Genomic DNA, 23,476 nt, shown 5'->3' with positions numbered 1-23,476 from the left:
TTGGCTGTACATAGTATTCATTTATGACCCGTGGCATTTACTGTTGTGTGTGTGTGGGATTTCTGGTTTGGAGCATTATGTGTTTGCAAAGCTTACAATTTTTATTTTCTCTGCATGCTGGACCCTGGAAAACTGAAAGGGTCTTATCCACGGATCTGAAAAGCAGTCCCTGGACTGTCAAGTGATTGATCCATCACACCCACAGACAGACAATGGAAGGGACTCTGACTTTTGGTAAACTGTGGAAGGGTAGCAGAGCACTACTACCTATATGCCAGTAAGGCAGTGTGTTCTACGAACATCTACTGTTACAGGTAAGTAGAATTTACACAATTGTTTTTCCTAACACTTTTATCATCTGATTTTAAAGATGGTCATTAAGTAGGATCTACTCATTTATTTCACAACTACCAAATGTCTCTGTATCACTATGCTAACAGATGCCCTTGGAGAGATATACTTATTCATTTGTATTGATATTCCAGTTACAGCTAAGAATGCACTTGTATGGAAAAACAAGGACCTGTTTATTTATTGCTATTGTATACTGGGAAGTCCGAGTAGGCACAGGACCCATTTTTCAGCAGTGGCCCAGGGAGAAAGGCTACAATGTACAAACAGCAGTCATAGAGTGACACTAACATTTGAAAGGCAATAATATACAATAGCCTTTACAATATTTTTCAAAAGAAGGAGAACTGCATTTCAAATTTGATAAAGTATACAGGTATCCATATTGTTGCTATTTTTAACAGAAAGCAATATGTCTTACAAGAGGTATAGTGGTGAAAGATCTAGAATTGAGAAATCAAAGACAAGGGTAGATGAAAAGGAAGTATAACAAAAGGGGGAAAGGGAGTGAGTTGCAGTACAGGTAAAAGGAGGATATGGGGGGTAGCAGTGATGAGGCTAAAGAAAAATGATGTGCTAATCTGGTGCAGCACATTTGCACAGCCAGGAGTGGAGTAAATGAGACTTTAGCTATAATTCAAATTATATTAGTGACCAGTCCTGTCTTATTGGTAGGGGGATGGAGTTTCAGATTTTTGACATTTGATCGGATTAGAGAGAACAACCTGAAGAGTTATTAGGTTTTGATATATGTAGGAGGTCTTTGTCAGCAAAATAGAAGCTTCTTGATGGGTTGTATAGTTGTACAGGAATGGCTAGAGATAGTCACTTAGCTTGCTTATTAGATTGTGGATAAATGGGAGTTATAAGTATGTGAGTTGGTGAGGTAGTTTAAGCCACTGGAGGTGTTTAAGGGCCAAGCAGTAATATGATCTATTGGGTGGAGTGGGGGGGGGGTGCGGCTGCAAACTTTGCAACCTAGTAGCCCTGCTCGAGGTTGTTTAGTTGAATTATCTGGATGTATGTCAGTAATGATACCAAGCGGAGGAGAGCAGGTAGTAGGAGGGTAGTGGCAATATGACTTCTTGCAGTGTTAGGCAGAGTTGTGCTCTATAGAGAGTGCTTAGTTTTTTATGTGTTTTTTTTTTCACTGTATGTTAATTGAGGAAGTCAAACTTGAGTTCTTTGTCTATGTAAATCAGTAGTTTGGTTTGTGACAAGTTCTGTTTTTGGTGTTCTTGGAAGAGGTAATGAAGGATGCGTTCTTTAATTGTGAGGTGTATAGGAGTAAACAGAATTAGTTTTGTTTTTTTAGGGTATAAGAATTGTTGAGAGGCAGTCAGCCAGTTCCTTAGAAGTGAAGGATTTTATGAAGGCAATCAAGGTTGTTTGCTGAGCGGATGATGATGTTAGAATCATCTACATACTGTAAGGAAGCATTCTTACTGGCCATATCAAGGTCATTAACAATGATGCAGGACAGGGTAGGTCCCAGTATGGATCCTTGTGGGACCCCAACTACAACAGGGAGAAAGGATGAGATATCAGTGAGCCATTGTACTCTCTGTTGTCTATTAGAGAGGTAATTAGAAGATAAGGATAGACAGGAATTGTCAAGGCCTAGACTGGACAGTTTTTTTAAGGATATAGGATGGGAGACCATGTCAAAAGCTTTGGTTAGATCAAGAACTAGAGCAGACTCACTATCAGTTAAGTAGGATGGTGGAAGTATTGTGGTGTGGACACAAACCATGCTGTGAAGGTGAGAGGAGTACATTTTGTGTTTTATAATGTATGGGCTAGGTCTGAATACACTCCTCAAGTACTTTTGTTACTGGGAAAGGATGGTGATGGCTCTATAATTGCAGTTTTTGGTAGCATTGCTCTTTTGTGGATGAGGGGGATGTAACATTTTTTCCATAGTAAAGGTATACAAGATTCATTGATAGAGTGGTTTATTAGAATTGAGACAGGGCAATCTACTGCCTCTGAAGTCTGCTGCTATTTTTAGATATCCACCAGGTAGATTGTCTGGTATTAGGGAAGTGAGTTTTAATCTAAGTAGTACGTTTTTGATTATAGTAGTGGGGACTGGTTGGAAAGATAGAGCATGGGGAGTTTATTAGAGTTTGCAGTGTGTTCATGACATTGTTTTGTGTAGGACTGTTGAGTAAGGAATACAGTGATTTAATAAAATTAGAGTTAAATTATTTACTAATGTCAACTGAGTTATTAAATTTAAGTGTAGGTGAAGTGTAGGTAAAAAGCTGCTTGTTACATTTGTAGCAAGTAGTTGCTACAGTTTATACGCCAACTGCACTCAGGTTTTAGTAAAAAAATAAGAAAAAATAAACTGTAGCAAATGCAATATATTATCTTATTCTTTCCTCAGACTTTTGCACTTTTTACAAAATTCTAAACATCCTGTCAGTTTCTTTCCCCACATTGTCTTCTTCACTTTTGCATAGAATTTAGATTAGGGATGAACCTTGCAGTAATTATTGAGGAGTAGAATGCATAGCTGTTAACCAATCCAGGACAAATCTCAATGAAATCAGGGAGAAATCAAGAAATGATCAGGGATGATGAGGGATACCTTTAAAATATTAGTACTATTAATATAAGCGACTAATAGAATAAGAGAATGTGAGTTAATATACATTTTTTTAGAAGTAAAAGAAGTATATAAATCTAGTTATTGTCATTATTTATTAATTGCTATTCGCCACCTTTTCTCCAAAAGTCGCCAGTTTTAGGAGGGATGAAGAGGGACAGAAGTTAGATTTAAGACAACATCAGAGACGTTTCTGAAAGTCAAGGACAGTTGACAGGTGTTGTATAATTAGACAACCAAGTAAAAACCAAACTAGTAAACCATGAAAATAACGTGAACCAGGAATCCAGGACGCCAAGTTGGTTATTAAAACACTCCACCTTTATTCACCAAAAAGTTTGTTTTAGCTGTTCTAGACCTTTGTGCCAATGTTGACAATAATTTTTTAATCATGGTTTTCATTATACAGCAGACTTAAAATGTATGTAGTGCTTTAAATGTTCAAAAGTTTTGTGATGTCATTAATTGCTTACACTATATAAAGTGTTAATTAAGTTCTTTGTTTCTGATGAAGTTTCTTTTGAAGAGATGAAAGCGCTAAAACAAACTTTTTGGTGAATAAAGGTGGAGTGTTTTTAATAACCAACTTGGCGTCCTGGATTCCTGGTTCACGTTATTTTCATGTTGTATAATTAGACATAGGAGTATGATAGTGTCCAACTTTGCACCCATGACCAGTTCTCTCACAAAAGTTTTACTCACACATAGTCTCTATGATTTCAAACCTAGCAACATTAGTTTAACTGGTAGTTTCTATGATTTCAAACCTAGCAACAGTAGTTTAACTGGTCAAGGCATCTTCAAGCCAGAATAACAGTGTCGGCACTTACAGTTTTATAAATACATTTCATTAATCTACTATTTTTTCTGTATTCAGAAACAATAAATATTAGGGTGGCCTAATGGTTAAGGTGTTTGCCTTACAAACACAAGGTGCAGGGTTTGAGTCTCACAAGGGATAATTGGCTAGGCTTACAATGGCTCGCAAGGGCATTTAGCTTAGTACTAACCTATGAACCTATAAATTGTTTGAGGAAAATATATTTTAAGTAAAATGTTTGTGTGAACATTGCAGGTAAAAGAATCAAATTCAATGGCACCTGTGGATATCACTGAGGAAGAAGAAATGGAAAGAATCAATGGGATGCTGCAGCGTGAAAATCTAGTTCGAGGGTTGGGCATTGCAGAAAAAGTCTACAAGATGCTGCAGCAAAGTGGAAACAGAGGTTTTCAACAGGCACACTTTAATCTTCCAGGAAATACATTTCCTCAGAATGTAAGTTGAAATGTAGATATGTAAAGGTATGAACAACATGTTCCAGTGACAGCTGCTTACTTTAGCCTTTAAGAGTTATGACAAGATCCGTCAGTGGGAATAATTTCACTCATGATCTTTATTTGCATTTGTTATTCTTTAAAAAGGGCAATACTTTATCCAGTATGACTTAACAGTATTGTGTTTCTAAACACAGGAATATGTATCACTTTGTTTAAGGCATTACAAATCTTAGCATGTGCACCACTGAACTCTGTCAGTCAACAGTTTTTGAAGGGTTTTGTAAGATCCAGTCTTTCCTGCTTCTGCTTTTTGACAGAAAATCAAGTAGCCCCTTCATTAATGGTCTTTGCCAACAGGAGATAATACTGGAGAGAGACTAGGATTTTAGATGCAAGTCCTTATGGAGAATAGTAACAGCAATGTAAAATATATTTATAAAGAAGCAAAAAATATGCTAAGAACCAAGCCAGCACAGGAGTGGTGAAAGGAGATTTTACCAATAGGGATGTCTGCAAGTCTGGGTTTATAAAATAGGTGAGTAATTTACTGCAGGAAATTAGCAAAGGAAACAGGATATTGGGAACAAATAACTCAGGTGGAAAAGGAATAGAGTAGGAGGAGGTTAACAGGAGTTTGTGCTGCAGGTTGGAGGCTGTTTTGCCTATCAGGGCTTGATGACAAATAGCAGGCAAATATAAATGATTATTGTAGCGTTAATTAAATGACCAACTTTGGTTGAGTTTTTAGTTGAGTTTAGAATAAAAGATGCTGTTAAAAACTGATAATTATTAGGGTGAATAAAATACTGCATGATAACAATAAGAATCAATCAGAGGAGATTAAAATCATGGAAAAAGATAATAGAACGACAATTTACAAAGGAACAATGGGAAGAAATGTAATGTAAATAGTGTGGGTAGAAATAGCCAGAGAATTGTTATGGCTAGGCTTGCATAGGCCCTAGGGCCGATAGCCTAGTACCAACCTATGAACCTATGAGTATGCAACAAAGTCCAGAAGGTTTAGGGTTTTTGCATAGAAGTGTTTCACAGATAGTTTATACCCAAGATGATTTTTTTACTCAGGTGGATACCAAATATTGGAGATGCAGCAGAGAAGAGAAAAGTGATTGGGAACATGTTTTCAGGAATGTAATGAGTTGTCAGATTTTAAACTGTCCCTAGAGAGTACTTTGAAATGTTGAAATGTTGGAGGAACAAATAGTAGTAACTAAGAAAATTATCCTTTTGAGATGGGATATAGGATCTGAATTGCCTAGTTATTGTTAGGCCTGACTAAGTTTAATACTATTAGCTGCCAAAACAAAGTAATTGTTAGAAAATGGAAATCAGACTCTATATTGAACATAACAGAAGTTTTGACTATTGTAAAGGAGATTGAAGGATAGAAAGTGAGATCTAATTCTGAGCAACGTAATGCAAAAGCATTGAAAACAGAGAGACGAGAAGAGAGAGAGAGAGAGAAAATCATCCCAGTTTTACCATCTTCAAGCAGCAGCTAATATGGACAGTGGTATATGAGTACTCAGAGGTGGGAGCATGTATTTAATTTCAGTTTATCTTGGTGGGTACTAGTACTGGGAAAAGTATAAAACTGTAGATATGAAATAAGTCACAGTTACTCTGGACCCTGTCCAGCAAGCATCATTTTAGGCTCAAGCAGTAGCTGTAAAGATATTGTTGCTGTGGCATTTTTCTGCTTCAGCAGGTACTGCTATTAGTACAAGCATGTAGGAAGTTACTGATAGTGATCACAAATGCTACAACAGCTTACAGTGCTTGGATCATCTGAGCACATGCCACAGCTGCTTGAGCGTAACAGCTCAAGCTGACAAGTGCTTGTATCAGAGTTCCTCTTTACACATATGAACAAGATCTTAGTACTTATACATTAGTATTTAGTGGCTGGTCCAATCGTATAGCCTGCAGGCAAAAGAACAGGGAACATTTTACACTGTCTGTGATTACTCTTTCTCTGAGTTCCAGTGACCTCAGAGTGAAAATGATAAGATAAGATAACGTGGAGGCAAAGTCCCACACATGGGGTGCAAGGGAGACTTGCTCCTATAAAAACACATTTTTGGGATGTAATTTGGTCTGGCAGTTTTAAGACTATGTGCTGCTAAACAGAGACCCTGTACCAATCCTGGGTTAGATTCTATCAATGTAATTTACCTGCTGTTTGACTGAGCGAGTCAGTTAACTAGACATTGTTCCAAGGTCACTGGTGAAAAGGGAACTAGGTGTTTAATTAGTTAACAAATATGTTATTGTTATCAATATTTCCTCATATTTTGATGAGCTCGAATACATGTTGTGTGAATATGTTATACTCAAGCTTGGCATTTCAGAATATTTGTTGCCAAGTTCTTGTGATGCAAACTTGAATGTGTCCAGGAGATATATAGTGGATCCTCCAATTGATGTAGCCTGTCCTGGAACTCAATAGAGAATAGCAGCAAAGTGCAGTTATGCAAAAATTTGCTGCCATATAGTTTTTCATACATCAAGCAAACACGTTTTATAGGAGGCTGTTCTGTTAGGACATTCAGTTGTACATGCCAAGATCCCTTGAAAACTCTACATTTTTTTACATGAACTGTTATATTTATTCTTTTTAAATAAATTTAATAAAAATACTTAAGATAAAAAAGAAAACTCTGAGCAATATAGTATAAGTGGCTTGTCTTCCCGATGCTCAGTGATGTATATTAGGATCAGTCTAACAGAGGAAGCCTTCCATCTGAAGTGTTCTTTCCTTTGATGAGACTCTCAGCATGAGCAGTCTAAATGGTTGAATACAAGAACGAAACTTTACTTAAAACTGAAGGGCATACAGAAAACATAATGGGAACTGGTCATTAGTAATTGATAAAGTAACTGTTTCACAAGCCAGTTTGAAGATGTGCTTTAATAATAAGCTCCTTTGGTTTTCATTTTCAGTATTTTGGGATGTACTGCTAAAATATATAATCGAATGCACATAGATTGACAAATGTGGTGTGCAAGAGTGGGAAGAAACAGTCAAAGGTATTGGAACTTAGGAACAGTCCCTGTAAGAACACCTATATGAAGGCTATCCTGTTTCTGGACAAAGTGTCCTGTCAATAGTGTCAGATGAAAGAATGTTGATGGGCTAGGTTGAAGCTACTCAAATTTTTGCCACAAATATTTTGTTGAGGAAATGAATAGACACTGACACAGCTTTTTTCTGCTTTATAAGGCACTGCAATTTGAGAGATTTTTTCAAAAGCCCTAACTTCTTATGGCCTCCTCCTGCTCCACTCTTCCATGGCAAAAGGAATAATAATCCAAGTAGTACATTAACCTGGCAGCATGGTAGTTCAATGGTTTCTTTCTCACAGCTCTGATATCTAGATTCATTCCTGACCTCAAGTTACTATCTCTCTGGAGTGTCTGCATTTTCGCTATGTCTGTGTGTTTTCTGTGTTTACACCAGCTCCCTCCATTTTGATAAGGAAGTCTCATACAGCTTGATGAGGCTGATCACGCTCCTTTAAACTCGGCTCTGTGACTGCAATGATAAAAGTATATCTCTAATGTTCAGTTTGTTTTTGGAACGACAGCTTCAGATTTGGGGAAAAATTAAGAGAATTTTTTTTTTGTGGCACAGAGCATTAAGTGAACTTTTTCAGTACTGACGCTCAGCTAGTGAAGACAGCAATCAGCAAATTGTATTGAGGTATGGACGTTGCCCTGGAAGCAGTTAACCAGCAGGTGAACGTTGTGTCTGGACTTTTAAATTGTTGTACTAAGCAGTCCAAGTCTGTTCCAGCAAAGTCCATGAAACTAAGCAGTCAAAAAGACAGATACATACATATATATATATATATATATATATATATATATATATATAAATAAAACAGAAGTCGGTTACATTGAAAGACAAGTTAAGGAAAACATTTCCATTTGAGGGAGATTTTGGAAGAGGAAGGATTTGACTATATAGAGTATGTGATAGCACAATGGATTGGCTTTTCCAAGCAATTACTGAATATTGAAAAACACTATAGATTGTCATTGTCAGTAGCTGACAGGGCTTATGGTTATTAGAGAGATATTCTGGTTGGGTTTATGACTAGGCTTGAGAAAGAGCAGGTCCTGTTGCAAATTTGATAGACTGATGAGAGGAGATTTTTCAGAGATTACCATGCAGCAATGAGTGCAGTTTTCAGCTGCCGTAAGAGTGTTAACGACATAAATTACATTCCAAGTAATCATTTCCAATGATTCTGAGTTTTTTTTTTTTTTTGTGGGAATGTAGTTGTTTACCTCAGCTCAATTGATGATGGACAGGATATGAGGATTGTTATAGCTGGATTATGTCAGCAAGGAATCTATGGTAGTAGAACAGTATACAGCTAAATTATGAATTTTCGGTTTTCCAGTGTCTTCAGGGTTTACATACAGAAATAAAAATTTTGCTGAATAAACAGCACATTTAAACATTTTTAACATACTAGTATGTGTATAGTATTGTTTTTTGAATATGGTTTTAACATTGCATAGTTTTAATATTGCATATTTTTAACACTGTATATTTTTATGGCAATCTGTTTGTACACCAACAATTGATTATTAAGTTTATGCATATACTTTGTTGGACATTGCAGTGAGTTGTGCTTAGTAATGGTTTGCCTGCAAGCAGGTTTTGTACCAGCAAGTAATTTGAAGGGTTAATTAGACCTTCTCTTTTACTAATTGAATTATTGGTCAAGTTTCGACTATGTATATAAAGAACAACCAGCTTGATTTTATTGCATCTTGAAAAAGCTCAGCACCAGGCTGAGCGAAAGCACTTGAGGAGATTTTTGTTTGTTATTAAAGCAAGAAAGTTTTATGTAAGTTGCAGCCTTTCATTTTCTGCCTTGCGGAAGAAGGAATATCAGCATTTCATCAACTTTTCATTTTGGGCTTCCAGAGCCAGCTTCCAGGTTGTGGATCTGTTTTGCTTTATTGGTGCTTTTCACTTGTTCTTGGTTTTCTTTTTATTACTGAACTTATTACAGCTTGTATTTACCAGTTTTGTAATTTCTCAGACCTCTACAGTTCCCCTCCCCAAACCCCGTTGCTATATTTATGGTAACTGTTTCACTCACATTAACATGCTAACAACTTTTGTAGCCCAACTACATACTTTTTCAGCCCTTCTGACATTTAACCTTCCCCACACTCTATTAATTTCCTGTAAGCATTTTTTGCAAGCCCAACACACAGTATGGGTGAAATACTTACCGATGTTTTTTTTAAAATTATTTTTAGTAAGTCGAGCAGCCAAAAGTGTGTCCGGCCCCAGTCTGTTCACCCTCACTTTGCTCAGCTCACTCTGCTCCCTACTCTGCCCCTCAGTTCTCTACCTGCCCCCTCTACTACTTCACTTATAACTACATAGACCTCACCCTACTCCCCCTCTACCACTCACAGCCTCCTTCCTACCTCCCAGAAAAAACAATCACTACCATAATCACCCTCACAACTTATTCCCCACCACCATAATATAAACTACTACCTATTCTACCCCTTTTTCCAAACACAATGAGAATCCCACTCCTTACTACCTCCCAAATATGTATCATAACCCCATAATAACCTCCATATTAATAACACTTACACACATAACATCACTCCCACAAATTGCCTCAAAAATAGTTACCCCACTGACACATATTCCTGCAGGAACCACATACACAGTCATAGCTTCCAGATTCTCTCCCCTCAGCTGTTCCCCATATAATTTACCGTATTACTTGGATTAAAAATCCTTGACTCTACACACAGCAAACCTTATATTATACCTCTTACAACCACCCCCTCCAAAAAACTGAACAAAATATACTCCTTTCTAATCTCTTTACTATCACAATGCTGTGACATCCACCCTAACCCTGGCTCCAGCCCTAATCATCTCTACAAATCTCCCTATAAAACATTAAACTTTCTGACCCTTAAATTCAGAAGCATAAGAAACAAAATACCCCCCCCCCTTTGTGCCTGGATAGGTCAGCACAAGCCCAACATACTAGTCCTCAGTGAAACCTGGCTAAAGCCTAACATAACAGACTCTGAATTCCTACCTCCAAACTACAACTTGCTCAAGTCTGATAGAACCCAAAGGAAAGGTGGTGGCTTAGCATTACTGTATACTGACAACTTTAACATCACACCATATATAAATGATACCCTTACTGTTTCCTCAGCGGAATTGCTGATATCCTTCCTAAACCTTAACAATACAAAGAGAATCTGCATATCTAAACAATCCTGTTTTGTTTTGTGATTTTTTTTTTTTGTGGAGTTGACTGGCATGAGAAGTTTTATTTGAATTTATATTGTATTTGTTATCACTGTTTTTAACTGCTTGTAGGTAGGAAGGAACTGCTGATTAACAAGATATACTTTGATTCATATTTTGTTGTTTTACATTCAGTATCACGGCTGGTTGTTAGAAAGGGATAGGTTTTAGACAGGCAAGCTTTAGCCACCCCAAGGGGCCTATACAGCTATAAATTTACACATACTGCAGAGAGGAAAATCTTGAGTGTATCTAAACAATCCTGTCTTGGTTTGTGATTTTTTTGTGGAGCTGACTGGTAAGAGAAGTTTCATTTATCTTACTGTTAAAAAGAGGTGCAACTGTGAGCTATAGTGAAGAAATTACAACTTTTATCTGGCTGGTAGAACTCATACGGTCAGAACAACTTTACTGTATTTTATTATTTAGTAGTATATTGCTGGTATAATTTTTTGTCATAGAAGTTGATTTAAGTTCTCTTTGAATTCTGTGGTTACTGACTTTGATTATTCTTTTTTTTGCAATATTTTATTCATTTAAAGCTGAATATGGATTCCTTAAATGAGTATGCAATTAACAATTTGCTAATGCACTAGTATCTTGTACAGTGTACTAAATGTTATGCATATTTAAAGGTTACAACTGATAACACTGGTGATCTGTGTTCCTCGTGTCAAAAGTTGGATGATTTGCTTACCATTGTTAGAAGTAAATCTAGACTTAATGATGATGGTTGCAATTGGCATGGCTTGGAGAACTGTTGTCTCATGTATTAAGGACTGCACTGATTAACTAAATAATGTTAGGCATAGAATAAACAGAACAGATTTTAGAAATGATGCACCTATTTTCTACAAGGAACATTCAATCCCTATGAAAGAAGATGATGCCTCTGAGAACTATGGAATTCTGGATGCAAGTATTCAGCAATCTGAGGATTACGTTTGTTTAGAAGTAAACAAAAAAGAAAGAAAGGAAGAAGTTCACAACAAATAACAAGGAAGAAAAAGAAATCGATTAATGGCTGTAAAGGAAAGAGAATACGTAGTAAAAAGGACACTACTTTGTTATGTAACACACTGGTGACAGGGAATGATAATATTTGTCTATCAGAAAACCTTCAATCTACAGAAAATGGCATCACCTTTTCAATGGAGAAGGTAGAAAAAAGAGGCAAGAGACAGGTGAAAAGGAAGAAATCAAAACTGAACATGGAAGGACTGAAGGACATTACTTTAAGAAAAAAGAAGAGAAAGACAGATGTTGACTACATGGCTCAAGCTGTGGATTTACAATACCAGCTGGATGAGAATTTAATACACAATGAAAACAGTGGGATTAAAAGACTAATAGTGATGAAGATCTGTCTTTCGTAACAATTGATAGAGCAGAAATTACTGTATTAGAAGCTGAAAATTCTTCAGAGATGGCCATCAATGATATTCGGGTCTACTTCACGTTGTCGAAGGCCAACAATATTGAAGCTGATATTGTTGGCACCAGATTAGCGAAGGCAAACAAAAAATTTAACTTTTAAACAGAAATCTCTGTAAGGGGAGATTTCCATTTAGTTCAATGTAGTGCGGTCTAGGAGTTGGTATATTTAAGTAGGGGGGGTGCAGGGGGGCTTGCCCCCCTTCTTGCAAAGGTAAGTTTTTATTTATTTTTGTTTTTAGGCATTTTTTTTTATCTTTCGATCTTTCAGAATTTGATGATATGGTGTCGACCATATCAGATTCGATATTCTGAAACTTCGATAAGATAATATAGATGCGACATTCTTGTAATTGGAGATTCAATTATTAGAGGAACTGCTACTTATATTTGCAGAGATGATAATGAACCTACAGTTTTGCTATGCTTGCCAGGAGCAAAAACAGAAGATGTGAAACAAGCCTTGGAATGCCTTAATGTAAGGAAGTTTGGATCTGTTTTTATGCATGTTGGTAGAAATGATGTCACCTGCAAGGATTCTCTGACTGTTAGCAGAAAACTGACAGCCCTCTTAGATAGTATAGCTTGTACTGGTGTTAGGATGTATTTTTCACAAATCATCTATAGAAAGCATAGTCAGGTGACTGTGAATGAAAAGATTTTTTGGATAAACACCTACATGGAAAAAAAATGTCCTGTTTTAAGAAATGGAAATGTGTAGAGCATCCAAGCCTTGTTTTGGACACACACATGTATTCAGACAGGATGGTATGCATTTGTCAAGATCAGGGAAGACAATCTATGCAGCAGATATTTTGAAATATTTGACAAACACTAGGCAGGATTTTTGCCAGGTCGAAAATTGAACAGCTCATAGACAGCAACATTTGATGCATCTCTGATGGTTATTAATGCTAGGAGCATTGATAATAACATTTTTATTGGAAAATTTGCTACATTCTCACAAGATTGATGTTATAGTTTGTGAAACATGGTTAAAAAACAATGACTAGAAACCAGTTCTGTCAGGGTATAAATGTTTTCACTGTAACAGACATTCTAACAAAAAATCAGGTGGAGGTGCTATGATAGGGATTAAAGATAGCTATGAGAGAGACCTGTGATTATTACATGTTCACTGATAATACCAATACTATAGACTGTGTAACTGTGACAATAAAGACAACCCTGGAACACATAACAATTGTTGGAGTGTATAGACCACCAAAGTCAAGTGCAGATGACCTAGAGGAATTCATACATTTTTACATGAAACACAGGAGGGAAGAATAATAGTAGCTGGGGACTTAAATTTACCAGAAACAGACTGGAATAATATTGATTCAACTACATTAGTAAGGAAATTATTCACAGAGTATATTCAGGAACAACAATTACTTCAGATTGTAAAAAAACCTACGAGGGGTTGGAACATACTAGATATTGTTTGTGTTCCCAAAGAAATTACTGTAACTTCAAGTCAGGTTTTTGATCATGGGGTTATTAAGGTTAATTTGTTGCTAGATAATTCTGCCAAACTGAAATATAAACCAATGCACAGAAGGTTAATTACAGATTATATGGAAGCAAAACAGTCACTATGTAAAACTAACTGGAGTGAGGTTTTCAGTGGAAAAACTGCAGATGGAATGTGGAAGGTTTTGAAAGAGATACTGAGTGCAAAAAGTAAAAAAAAAAATTAATATCAGGATCTAGGCATACAACATCAGGGGGATATATTTCCATAAGAACAAGGTATCTGATTAAGGTGAGAGACAAAAATATAAGAAATGGAAGAGAGGTCAAATTACAACTTTGAAATAAGCTGGACAGACAGATTAAGCATAGAGACAAGATCAGGAAAAATTTGAAGAAAATTTATATGAAGATATCAAACATAGGAAACCTTTTTTGATATATAAGATGTGGAAGAAGTAAAGACACACAAATTGATTGTGTGCAGATTCTAAAATTTGTCAGACACAACAGATTATAAATATATTTACTAAATGTTATGCAAAGCAATTTGGCTCCACAAAAGGGGTGATAAGTTATCCTAGTGACATCTAGGTAACCCCAGATACTGGAATCAAATTAGATTATATCGAAAAAGAACTGCACAAAATGGATCCAAACAAAACGCAGGGAGGAGACGGAATTAGTAACAATGACCTGAGAACACTTCAGCAACAACTTACACTACCATTATATCTATTATTCACTAGGTCATATAAATATGGGGAGATTCCTCAAGATTGGAGACATGCGCTTATTAAACCTGTCTTTAAGGGGAAAGGGGAGTAGGACAAACCCAGAATCATATAGACCATTGTCTAATTTCATGTTGTGGAAAATTAATGGAGTGGTAATATTGGATAAGTTATTGTCAGAACTAGATAGGTTGGGACGTGAAGCCATACAGCAGCATGCATATGTTGAAAATAGATCTATTACCACCTGTAACATGATGTTCTATAACAATATAATAACAGCTATGGATGAAAAATTGTGCTGTGATGTAATTTATATAGTCTTAACTTCAGCATTTGACAGGGCCATACACAAAACACTGATCAATAAATTAGTACAAGTACATATTGATGTACTCTTGATAAGATGGATAGCTGCATGGCTTACAAATAGGACATTGCAAGTATCATACAGCGACTGGACAGTTGAAATCCTTGGTTACAGTCAAGGTGTCCTACAGGGTTCTGTCGTAGGCCCTTACTTGTTTAGATTGTATCTTGTAGACCTAACTATTTCATCTGAGGTGTTCTACAGTCTATACGCAGACGACCTGAAATTGGGTAAACTGATTGCAAGTGTTACAGATAAGTCATGTCTGCAAAATAACTTGACTAAATTGACCATTTGGGCACAGGAGAATAATATGCTGATAAATACATAAAAAACTAAGCATATGATATTTGGGCGACATAAACTGAAAGGTGAATATTTAATACATGACATAGTGATTGAAACTGTAGACTCATTTAAGGACCTGGGTATATGGGTAGATTCAGCTCTGAGTTTTTCTAATCAAATCAACCAATTGGTTAATGATAGTTATAGAACTATAGGTTGTATAAAAAGATTTATAAAGTCTAGGAAATTAAAACTAATGAAGTTATTGTTTGTTAGTTGCATTAGACCTAAACTTGAGTATGGAATAACAATATGGAAACCCTATAAGAAGACAAACATGAGTAAACTGGAAAGAGTACAGCGGAAATATACCAAAGGCATCCATGGATGTGAAAATCTAAGCTATGTAAGACTAAAATATCTGAACTTGTACAGTGTCTCTTACAGATATCTAAGGGGTGATCTTATTCAGCTATATAGGGCATTTAGGGACAACTTCCTCTGGGAATTTTTGGGGTTATCAAAAAGTACTAGAGAAGCATCAGACAACCTATGTAGAAGATTCTGTAGGAATGAGAAGTGTACTAATTGGTTCTCTGGCAGAGTCGCTGATGCATGAAACAGACTACCAAAGCAAGCACAAGTTTAAATATTTTTAAGAATAGCCTGGACACTTATTATGGGAACAAGTGTTTTGGTATACTGGCAAGCTAGAAGGGCATTAATGCCCATGCCTGAAATATTTGTATGTATGTATGTAATTGGTCTCTCCCCCCAGGTAATAACACCCTTATTCTAGAAGACATACTTTCCTGGACCTCCCAAACATTTCAACATGAAACCATCATTTTAGGATACACCAATATAAACTGGCAAACTGTCACATCCCATGTACCCACTAACAACATCAACATATATGTATTTTCCTCAACTAATCTCCAGCATACTAGGTACAACAAACTGTACACTCAACATTCCACCTTAGACTGGATCCTGGTATCACACCCTTCTACCTTTACCACTGCTGGTATGTATCCAAACACCCTTACTGACCATCTACCTGCCTTCTCTACTTGAGTTAACACTCATCTTCCAAAAACTCACACCCTAAAATCTGTTTGTAATCTTTCTAACTTCTCTATTGACAGGTTTAATGACCTACTACACAAAATAAGCTGGTCTCCACTAAAGGTACTGCCATCAGATGAGGCAGTACACTACTTTAATAACTACTTCCTAAATCTACTAGATGCCCTAGCTTCAGTTCAAATCAAAAGAACAAAAAACAATCACATGCCCTGGCTAACTAAGGAATGTAAAAATCTAATGAAAAAGAGAGATGCAGCCTGGACTCTACTGAAACAGAGTAATGCAGAACAAGATCTAATTACTTTTAAGCAGCTTTGTAACCAAGCTAAAAAATGAGTTAACAAAAAGAAACAGCTATACTATACTCAGCTACAGCAGAAGCACAAAACGAATCCAAAAGAATTCTGGTCCACCATCACAATTTTACTCCAACCTGGAGCAAAAAAGGAATTCAAGGTTTTACTAAATGCCCCTCCCTCTCATATTGCTGAAGAATTTAACCTACACTTCATAACATCAATCACTGATCTAATCACTTCTTCTCTTTCGGCTGTTCCCATTAGGGGTCGCCACAGCAAATTATCTGTTTCCATTTCTATCTGTCCTCTGCATCTTGCTCTGTCACACCAACCACCTGCATGTTCTCTCTCTCTACATCAATAAACCGTATCTTAGGCCTTCCTCTTACCTGGCAGCTTCATCATTAGCATCCTTTTCCCAATATACCCAGCATCCCTCCTCAGCACATGTCCAAACCAACGTAATCTCGCGTCTCTGACTTTGTCTCCAAACCGTCCAACCCGAGCTGACCCTCTAATATACTGATTCATAATCCTGTCCATCGTTGTCACACCCAATGCAAATCTTAACATCTTTAACTCTGCCACTTCCAGCTCTGACTCCTGCCTTTTTGTCAATGCCACCATCTCCAACCCATACAACATAGCTGGTCTCACTACCCTCTTGTAGACCTTCTCTTTCACTCTTACTGGTACCCGTCTGTCACAAATCACTCCTGATACTCTTCTCCACCCATTCCGCCCTGCCTGTGCCCTCTTCTTCACCTCTCTTCCACACTCATCATTACTCTGAACAGATGATCCCAAGTACTTAAACTCATCCACCTTCATCAGCTCTACTCCCTGCATCCTCACCATTCCTCTATCCTCCCTCTCATTCACACACATATATTCTGTCTTAGTCCTGCTGACCTTCATTCCTCTCCTCTCTAGAGCATATCTCCACCTCTTTAGGGTCTCCTCAACCTGGTCCCTACTCTCACTACAGATCACAATGTCATCTGCAAACATTATATTCCATGGGGCCTCCTGTCTGATCTCTCTGTCAAGATTTTATTTGCCCATTGCAAATAAAAAAGGGCTCAGAGCTGATCCTTGATGTAATCCCACCTCCACCATAAACACATCTGTCACTCCCACTGCAGATTTCACCACTGTCACACTACCCTCGTACATATCCTGTACCACACTTACATACTTCTCTGCCACTCCTGACTTCCTCATACAATACCACAACTCCTCTCTAGGCACCTGATCATATGCTTTCTCCAAGTCCACAAAGACACACTGCAACTCCTTCTTACCTTCTATATATTTCTCCATCAACACTCTCAGAGCAAACATCGCATCTTTAGTGCTCTTTCCTGGCATGAAACCATACTGCTGATCACTAATCATCACCTCGCTTCTTAATCTAGCTTCCACTACTCTTTCCCATAACTTCAAGCTGTGACTGATCAGTTTTATCCCTCTGTAGTTACTACAGCTTTGCACATCACCCTTATTCTTAAAAATGGGTACCAAAACACTTTTTCTCCATTCCTCAGACATCCTCTGACTTTCCAAGATTTCGTTAAACAATCTGGTTAGAAATTCCACTGTCATTTCTCCTAAGTATCTCCATGCTTCCACTAGTATGTCATCTGGACCAACAGCCTTTCCATTCTTCATCCTCTTCATAGCTGTCCTTACTTCCTCCTTGCTAATCTGTTTCACTATCCCCACATCATCCAACCTTCTCTCTCTCTCTCATTCTCTTCATTCATCAGCCCCTCAAAGTACTCTTTCCATCTGCTCAACATACTCTCCTCACTTGTGAGTACGTTTTCCTCACTATCCTTTATCACCCTTACCTCCTGCACATCTTTCCCAGCTCGGTCCCTCTGTCTAGCCAATCGGTACTGGTCCTTTTCTCCCTCTTTAGTGTCCAACCTTTCATATAACTCTCCATATGCCTTATCCTTAGCCTTCGCTACCTCCCTCTTTGCCATGCTCCTCATCTCCTTATACTCCTGTCTACATTCTTCATCTCACTGACAATCCCACTTAATCACTGATCTAATCACTAAGACCTCCAATACCTGCGACTCATCCTCTTTATCTACCCCTAATACTCCCCTTCCACCTGATCCAGACCCTTCTCACCCCCCTTACCCCCATTGCACAGGACCACCTTCCAAGAACCATCCCAATTTCACTCTTCAACCAATACCTACAAACCTCATAAAAAGATTACTGCACTAACTCAAACCCTGCTCTACCTCGGCTGACAGCCTCCCACCTGCATACCTAAAAATAGCAAATGACTTCATAGCATACCCAGTCAGCATCCTAATCGATCGATCAGTATCTGAGTCTGAAGTACCTAGCAGTTGGAAAAAGTCCCATATCATCCCCATTCACAAAGGAGGTAACTCCCGAGAATTTACAAACTTTCAACCCATAGTCATACTTTCCCCATCTCAAAAATACTGGAAAAATGTATTCATCTTCAACTCATGGATTACTTACAGCATAACAACCTCCTTACAAACACACAACATGGTTTTGTCCCAGCCACAGCACAACTACAGCCATCCTAACCTTCACTGACCTTGTAAAACAGAGCTAGAGCCTCAGGTTGCTATATGTCAGTACTATTCCCTGACCTCTCAAAGGCATTTGATACTGTGTCTCACTCCTTACTCTTGAACAAATTCTCTAACCTAGGAATTAACCCTCCTACACTAAATTGGTTCCACTGCTAACTTACACAATTGAAAATGATCTGTAAAATGGTCAAATGCAAATTCCCCCTTTCTAACAGATGCCACTGGAGTCCCACAGCGAGCCATCCTAAGACCCCTACTTTCTAATATTTTACTAATGATCTATGTACAGCATCTACTACTTGAACATTAATCCAATATGCAGATGATTCCACAATAATCTGTATCTCTTACACACTACCCCAGCTTCTCTCTGATTCTCAACAAAGTTTCTCTGCTGTTGAATCCTGGCTTACCAACTGCCAGCTACTCCTCAACCAAAAAAAAGTAAACAGCTTCTTTTTCTGCCAAAGAACTCTACTACTAATCTAAATAACTTCAAAATTCTCTCCACTGATAACACTACCATTGAATTGTCCACCACGTCAAGTTACTGGGTGTAGTCATTGGCAATCACCTTCAGTTTCATCTTCACATTCAACAAAACATAAAGAAAACCCACCAGAAACTTGGCACATTGTACAGAAACAAACACATACTAACTCCTTCTTCCAAAACCTTCCTTCTCCCCTCACTGATTTACGGTGTTCCAATTTTCTAGAGCCAAAATGGAGCAGTGCCATAATAAACTGGCCAAATTCGCCACCAACTCGAAAAATAGAACCCATCACTCTTTGTCACTAAAAAAACTAAACTGGCTGGAATTCCACAACTACCTACTATATCCCCAACTTCTAACACTCCACAACATGGTCTATAAAACCCTAGCCTGCTCAGCGCTAAAAAACATCATTGTACCTTACAACCCTAACAGAACTCTTAGGTCTGCAGGTAAAGAGCTTCTTTCTAAAACAGCTGGACAAAATCTGTACTCCCACTATGTAGCAAAAGCACGGAACTCTCTTCCTCATACAGTAAGAACTACTACTACCACCATCCCTGCCTTTAAAACTGTACTGAAACAACAGATGTTCAACTCCTGGCTGTGTCCTTGCTCTGATCTGTACTGTTTCTATCTATCTGTACCCATTCAGTCTGCATCATTTACTAGCATACCTAAATCAATTACTTGCACAGCTACCATCTGCCATATATCAATATACCTGCTTACCTGTAACTCAGATAATTTGTTGCTATCAGTTTAAAGTCTTATTTGTACATCTCTGTATGTTACTGTAACTCATACTATTTTTATTGAATCTGTATAAAGTTGGTACATTTCTGTATGTAATTGGAGCTTTTCTCGCCGGGCCTCCTCTGAAAATGGGATCATGTTAAGTTGTCAATCTCGCCTTCATTCTTGCTGGATGGGTTCGGAGCCGATCCTCAGCTCTGACTCGGCACTTGGTAAGCTCGAGAGTCACTTTTACCAGCTCGAGGCAGCCCCATATCCCATGATGCAAGGCGGTAATTACCCAGATCTCGTTTGCCGCTTCGCTAGTGAGGTCATCCTTTTTACCAGCTCTTGGTAAGTGATTTTTTCATTGATATTTGTCAGGTTTTAGGTTCCAAAACCCTAAAAATTTTGTCACTTAGACTTAGTTAGTGAACCTTATTCACTTAGCTCCATACCCATTCCCCTTAGTTCACTCTTCCATAGTTTTCTGTGTTTCGGGCCTTAGGCCTTTCCCACCCTCACAGTTCCTGTCAGATTTTTCCCTTAGGTGTGTGTGTGTGTTGTGTCACTGTTAATAATAACTAATTATTTACTCTTAATAATAATTTAGTTATTAGTATCTTTTTTGGTCTGATTGTTGTGTGTGTTTGTGTGTGTGTTAGGTCAGACATGTCTAAAGATACTAGGGTCTCAGGTTTCAAGAAGTGTGACTCGTGCTGTCAGAAGATGTCTCTGACAGACGGTCACACTTCTTGTATTTATTGCCTGGGACCCCTACACCTGCAGGGCTCCTGTGCTATTTGTCATTCCTTCAGCCAGAGAGTCCTGCAGGAATGTAGAAATAAGTTGATCCTCAGGGGTCTTCTTAAACCTGAGAGCTCCCCTGCCAAGGTTGGCTCCGGGAAGCCCTCCAAGCCTCCCAAGACCCAGGCTTCGGTGTCCAAGTCTGCGGTCTTGGTTCCGACTCCGCCGGAGTCGACATCGGCTCCGTCCGGAGCCAATCCTTCCTTGTTGGAAGCTTCAGTACCGGCGCCGATACCCTGGCTTCGGCTCCTGTGTTGGCTCTGTCTGGAGCCGACACCCTAGCGTCGAAGCATGTCTCGGCTACGGCTGGAGCCAAGATATCTTTGTCTCCTCTCGGAGCCGACAAGTTGTTGGCTCCGCCTGGAGCCGAACGTTCTTCGGCTCCGATGGCTCTGTCCAAGAAGAGGTCTAGATCTCCATCATTGGAATCTATACACTCGGCTCCAGCCTTTCCCTTGCTTTCGGAGCGGAGCCATCGGAGCCGATCATCGAGGTCATCCAGGCTCTCAGACCACGACTTAGAGAGAGTGGTGAGTAGGCTTTTAAAATCACAGGCACTAGCCCAGATGCTCCAAAGCCCGTCTCATCAGACGTCGGCTATTATACACCCTCCTGAGATTCCTCCTTCGACTCTCCTACAGAGTTCGGAGCCGGAGATTATTGGTACCGTGACTGTTCCTGCTTCGGAGCCGATACCACACCTTTCGGCTCCGTTGTCCTCGACTCCTATCTCCTCCTTGAGACCTTCCTTGGAGGGATCCGGGCGTCGGGCTTCCCTGGTCGGTTCTGAGGGGGTGAGTGGCATCGGACCCTTGTCCGACCCCGTTCTCCCTCTCGGAGCTTCGGCCTTGGTGAGCTCGGCCCCGACATCTGCTTCAGAGCCTTTCCTTTCGGTGAGACCAGAGATTCCTGTTTCTTCAGAGCAGGATCTCTCGGCCCTCCCTGGAAGGGGAGCCTTCGAGGTGATGAGGAGTGTGCTAGCCCCTGAGCTTAGTCAACAGTCGGTTCCTTTAGCTCCTCCCTCCATGGTGCCTGTAGATGCCTCTTCCCGCTCTCTTGCTCCCAGACCCAGAGATCCATCGCCCCAGGTCTCCCCATTGGGAAGATCTTCCTCTTCCGAGGTTTCTCCTGATCCTTCAGGTGAACCCCCATGTAAGAGGACTTGCAAGAGGAAGCATTTAGACTCCCCCGAGTCTACAACATCAGATACCGATTTAGATGAATCAGAGGGGTTCCCAATATCTCCCTCTGAGGATGTCTCCTTTTCAGACATCTTTGAACTCCTGAAACAGAGGGGGAACTGGCCCTCCATTAATCCCTCCGAGGATGAATCGGTATACCTGGAGGCTTTTGGATCTCGACCCTCCACCTCCTGGGTGTCTCCGCCTTTCGACCCCCTTATGGAAGTCATAGCTCGAAAGGCGTGGGCATCTCCTGATTCGGTGGAACCAGTCCCTAGGAGACCTTCAAAGTTTATCACGGCCCCCACTGAAAAGCAGTTTCTTACTAAGGGTGTCCCGGTTAATGCCATGGTGGTGGCGGCCGCCACCAAGAAGGAACTTGCAGATCCTTCCGTGCCAGTCCATCCTCCTAACAAGGAATCTAGGACCATGGACAGGTATGGCAAGCGGATGTTTTCCTCAGCGACCTTTGCTATGCGTTCGCTGAATTATTTGTGTCACTTCACCAGACTTCAGAGAGAGACATCCTCAAAGAATTGGGTGAAGTAGTTCAGGATCCGTCAGCGGCAGGGGCTCAAGAAAAGATTGCCTCTCAGCTAGGAATCCTAAATTCCATAACCAACTCCTCCATGCGGCTCATTTCTTATGCAGCCGATGGGGCAAGTAGAGCTGCAGGCACAGGAGTGGCCCTCAGATGTCAGTCCTGGGTGCGGCTCTGTAATTTTGCAGACCCCTTTAAGGCGTCCTTCACAAACTCTCCCTTTGATGGGACAACTTTGTTTGGCCCTCAGGTGAAGGACACTTTGACCAGGTGCGAGCAAGACGGCAAGACTCTTTCTGCCGTAGGAGTCTGTTTCTCCACCCCTTCTAGACCTTACCCCAAAGGTCAGAAGGGAGGGAAAATGTGGTTCCGGAAATCACAGGGAGTCACGCCTGACGCACGTGGTCAGTTTACCCCCAGAGGCAGAGGGGGTAATAATAACAGACGCTGCCCTAGGGGCAGAGGGGGTCCGCAGAACCAGGGCTCCAGAGAGCCTCTCTCTGACAAGCCCTTCCAGCATCCCTGAGGTGTTGCCCGACTGCCCACCTTTGGAGGCAGTCGGGGGAAGATTGTCACTGTACCCAGAAGCCTGGCTGTCCCTCTCTCAAGACAAATGGGTACAGTCGATCATATCTGAGGGTTACAAGATTCCTTTCGAGGAAAGCCCCTTCCCTCAAAGAGGTTCCCTTCCAGACGTGCCACCCGGTCTAAGGGAAATTGCAAAATTAGATGTGTTAAAGCTTCTAAAGATAAGAGCCATCCAGCCAGTACCAAAAGATCAGTTAGAGTCCGGAATCTACTCAAGGTTCTTTTTGGTCCCCAAAAAGATGGGAGACTGGAGATCAATATTAGACCTCA

The 23,476-nt window shown here is 39.5% G+C and overlaps 1 protein-coding gene across 1 annotated transcript in view; it reads left to right on the top strand.

The window, feature by feature from the left end:
• Window positions 1-23,476, top strand: part of LOC122807215 (tubulin polyglutamylase TTLL13-like) — a 2,572,017-nt gene that overhangs the window by 2,101,074 nt on the left and 447,467 nt on the right. Inside the window, exon 14 of the mRNA XM_044078283.1 lies at window positions 4,041-4,241. Coding sequence (XP_043934218.1) covers window positions 4,041-4,241 — 201 coding nt within the window. The remainder of the gene's footprint in view (window positions 1-4,040; window positions 4,242-23,476) is intronic.

Source organism: Protopterus annectens, chromosome 7.part0, assembly GCF_019279795.1.
Source record: "Protopterus annectens isolate FY-2018-M chromosome 7.part0, PAN1.0, whole genome shotgun sequence".
NCBI lineage: Eukaryota > Metazoa > Chordata > Ceratodontiformes > Protopteridae > Protopterus > Protopterus annectens.
The sequence above is the reverse complement of the archived record's forward strand: the minus strand, read 5'-3'. Positions and strand labels throughout refer to the sequence as shown.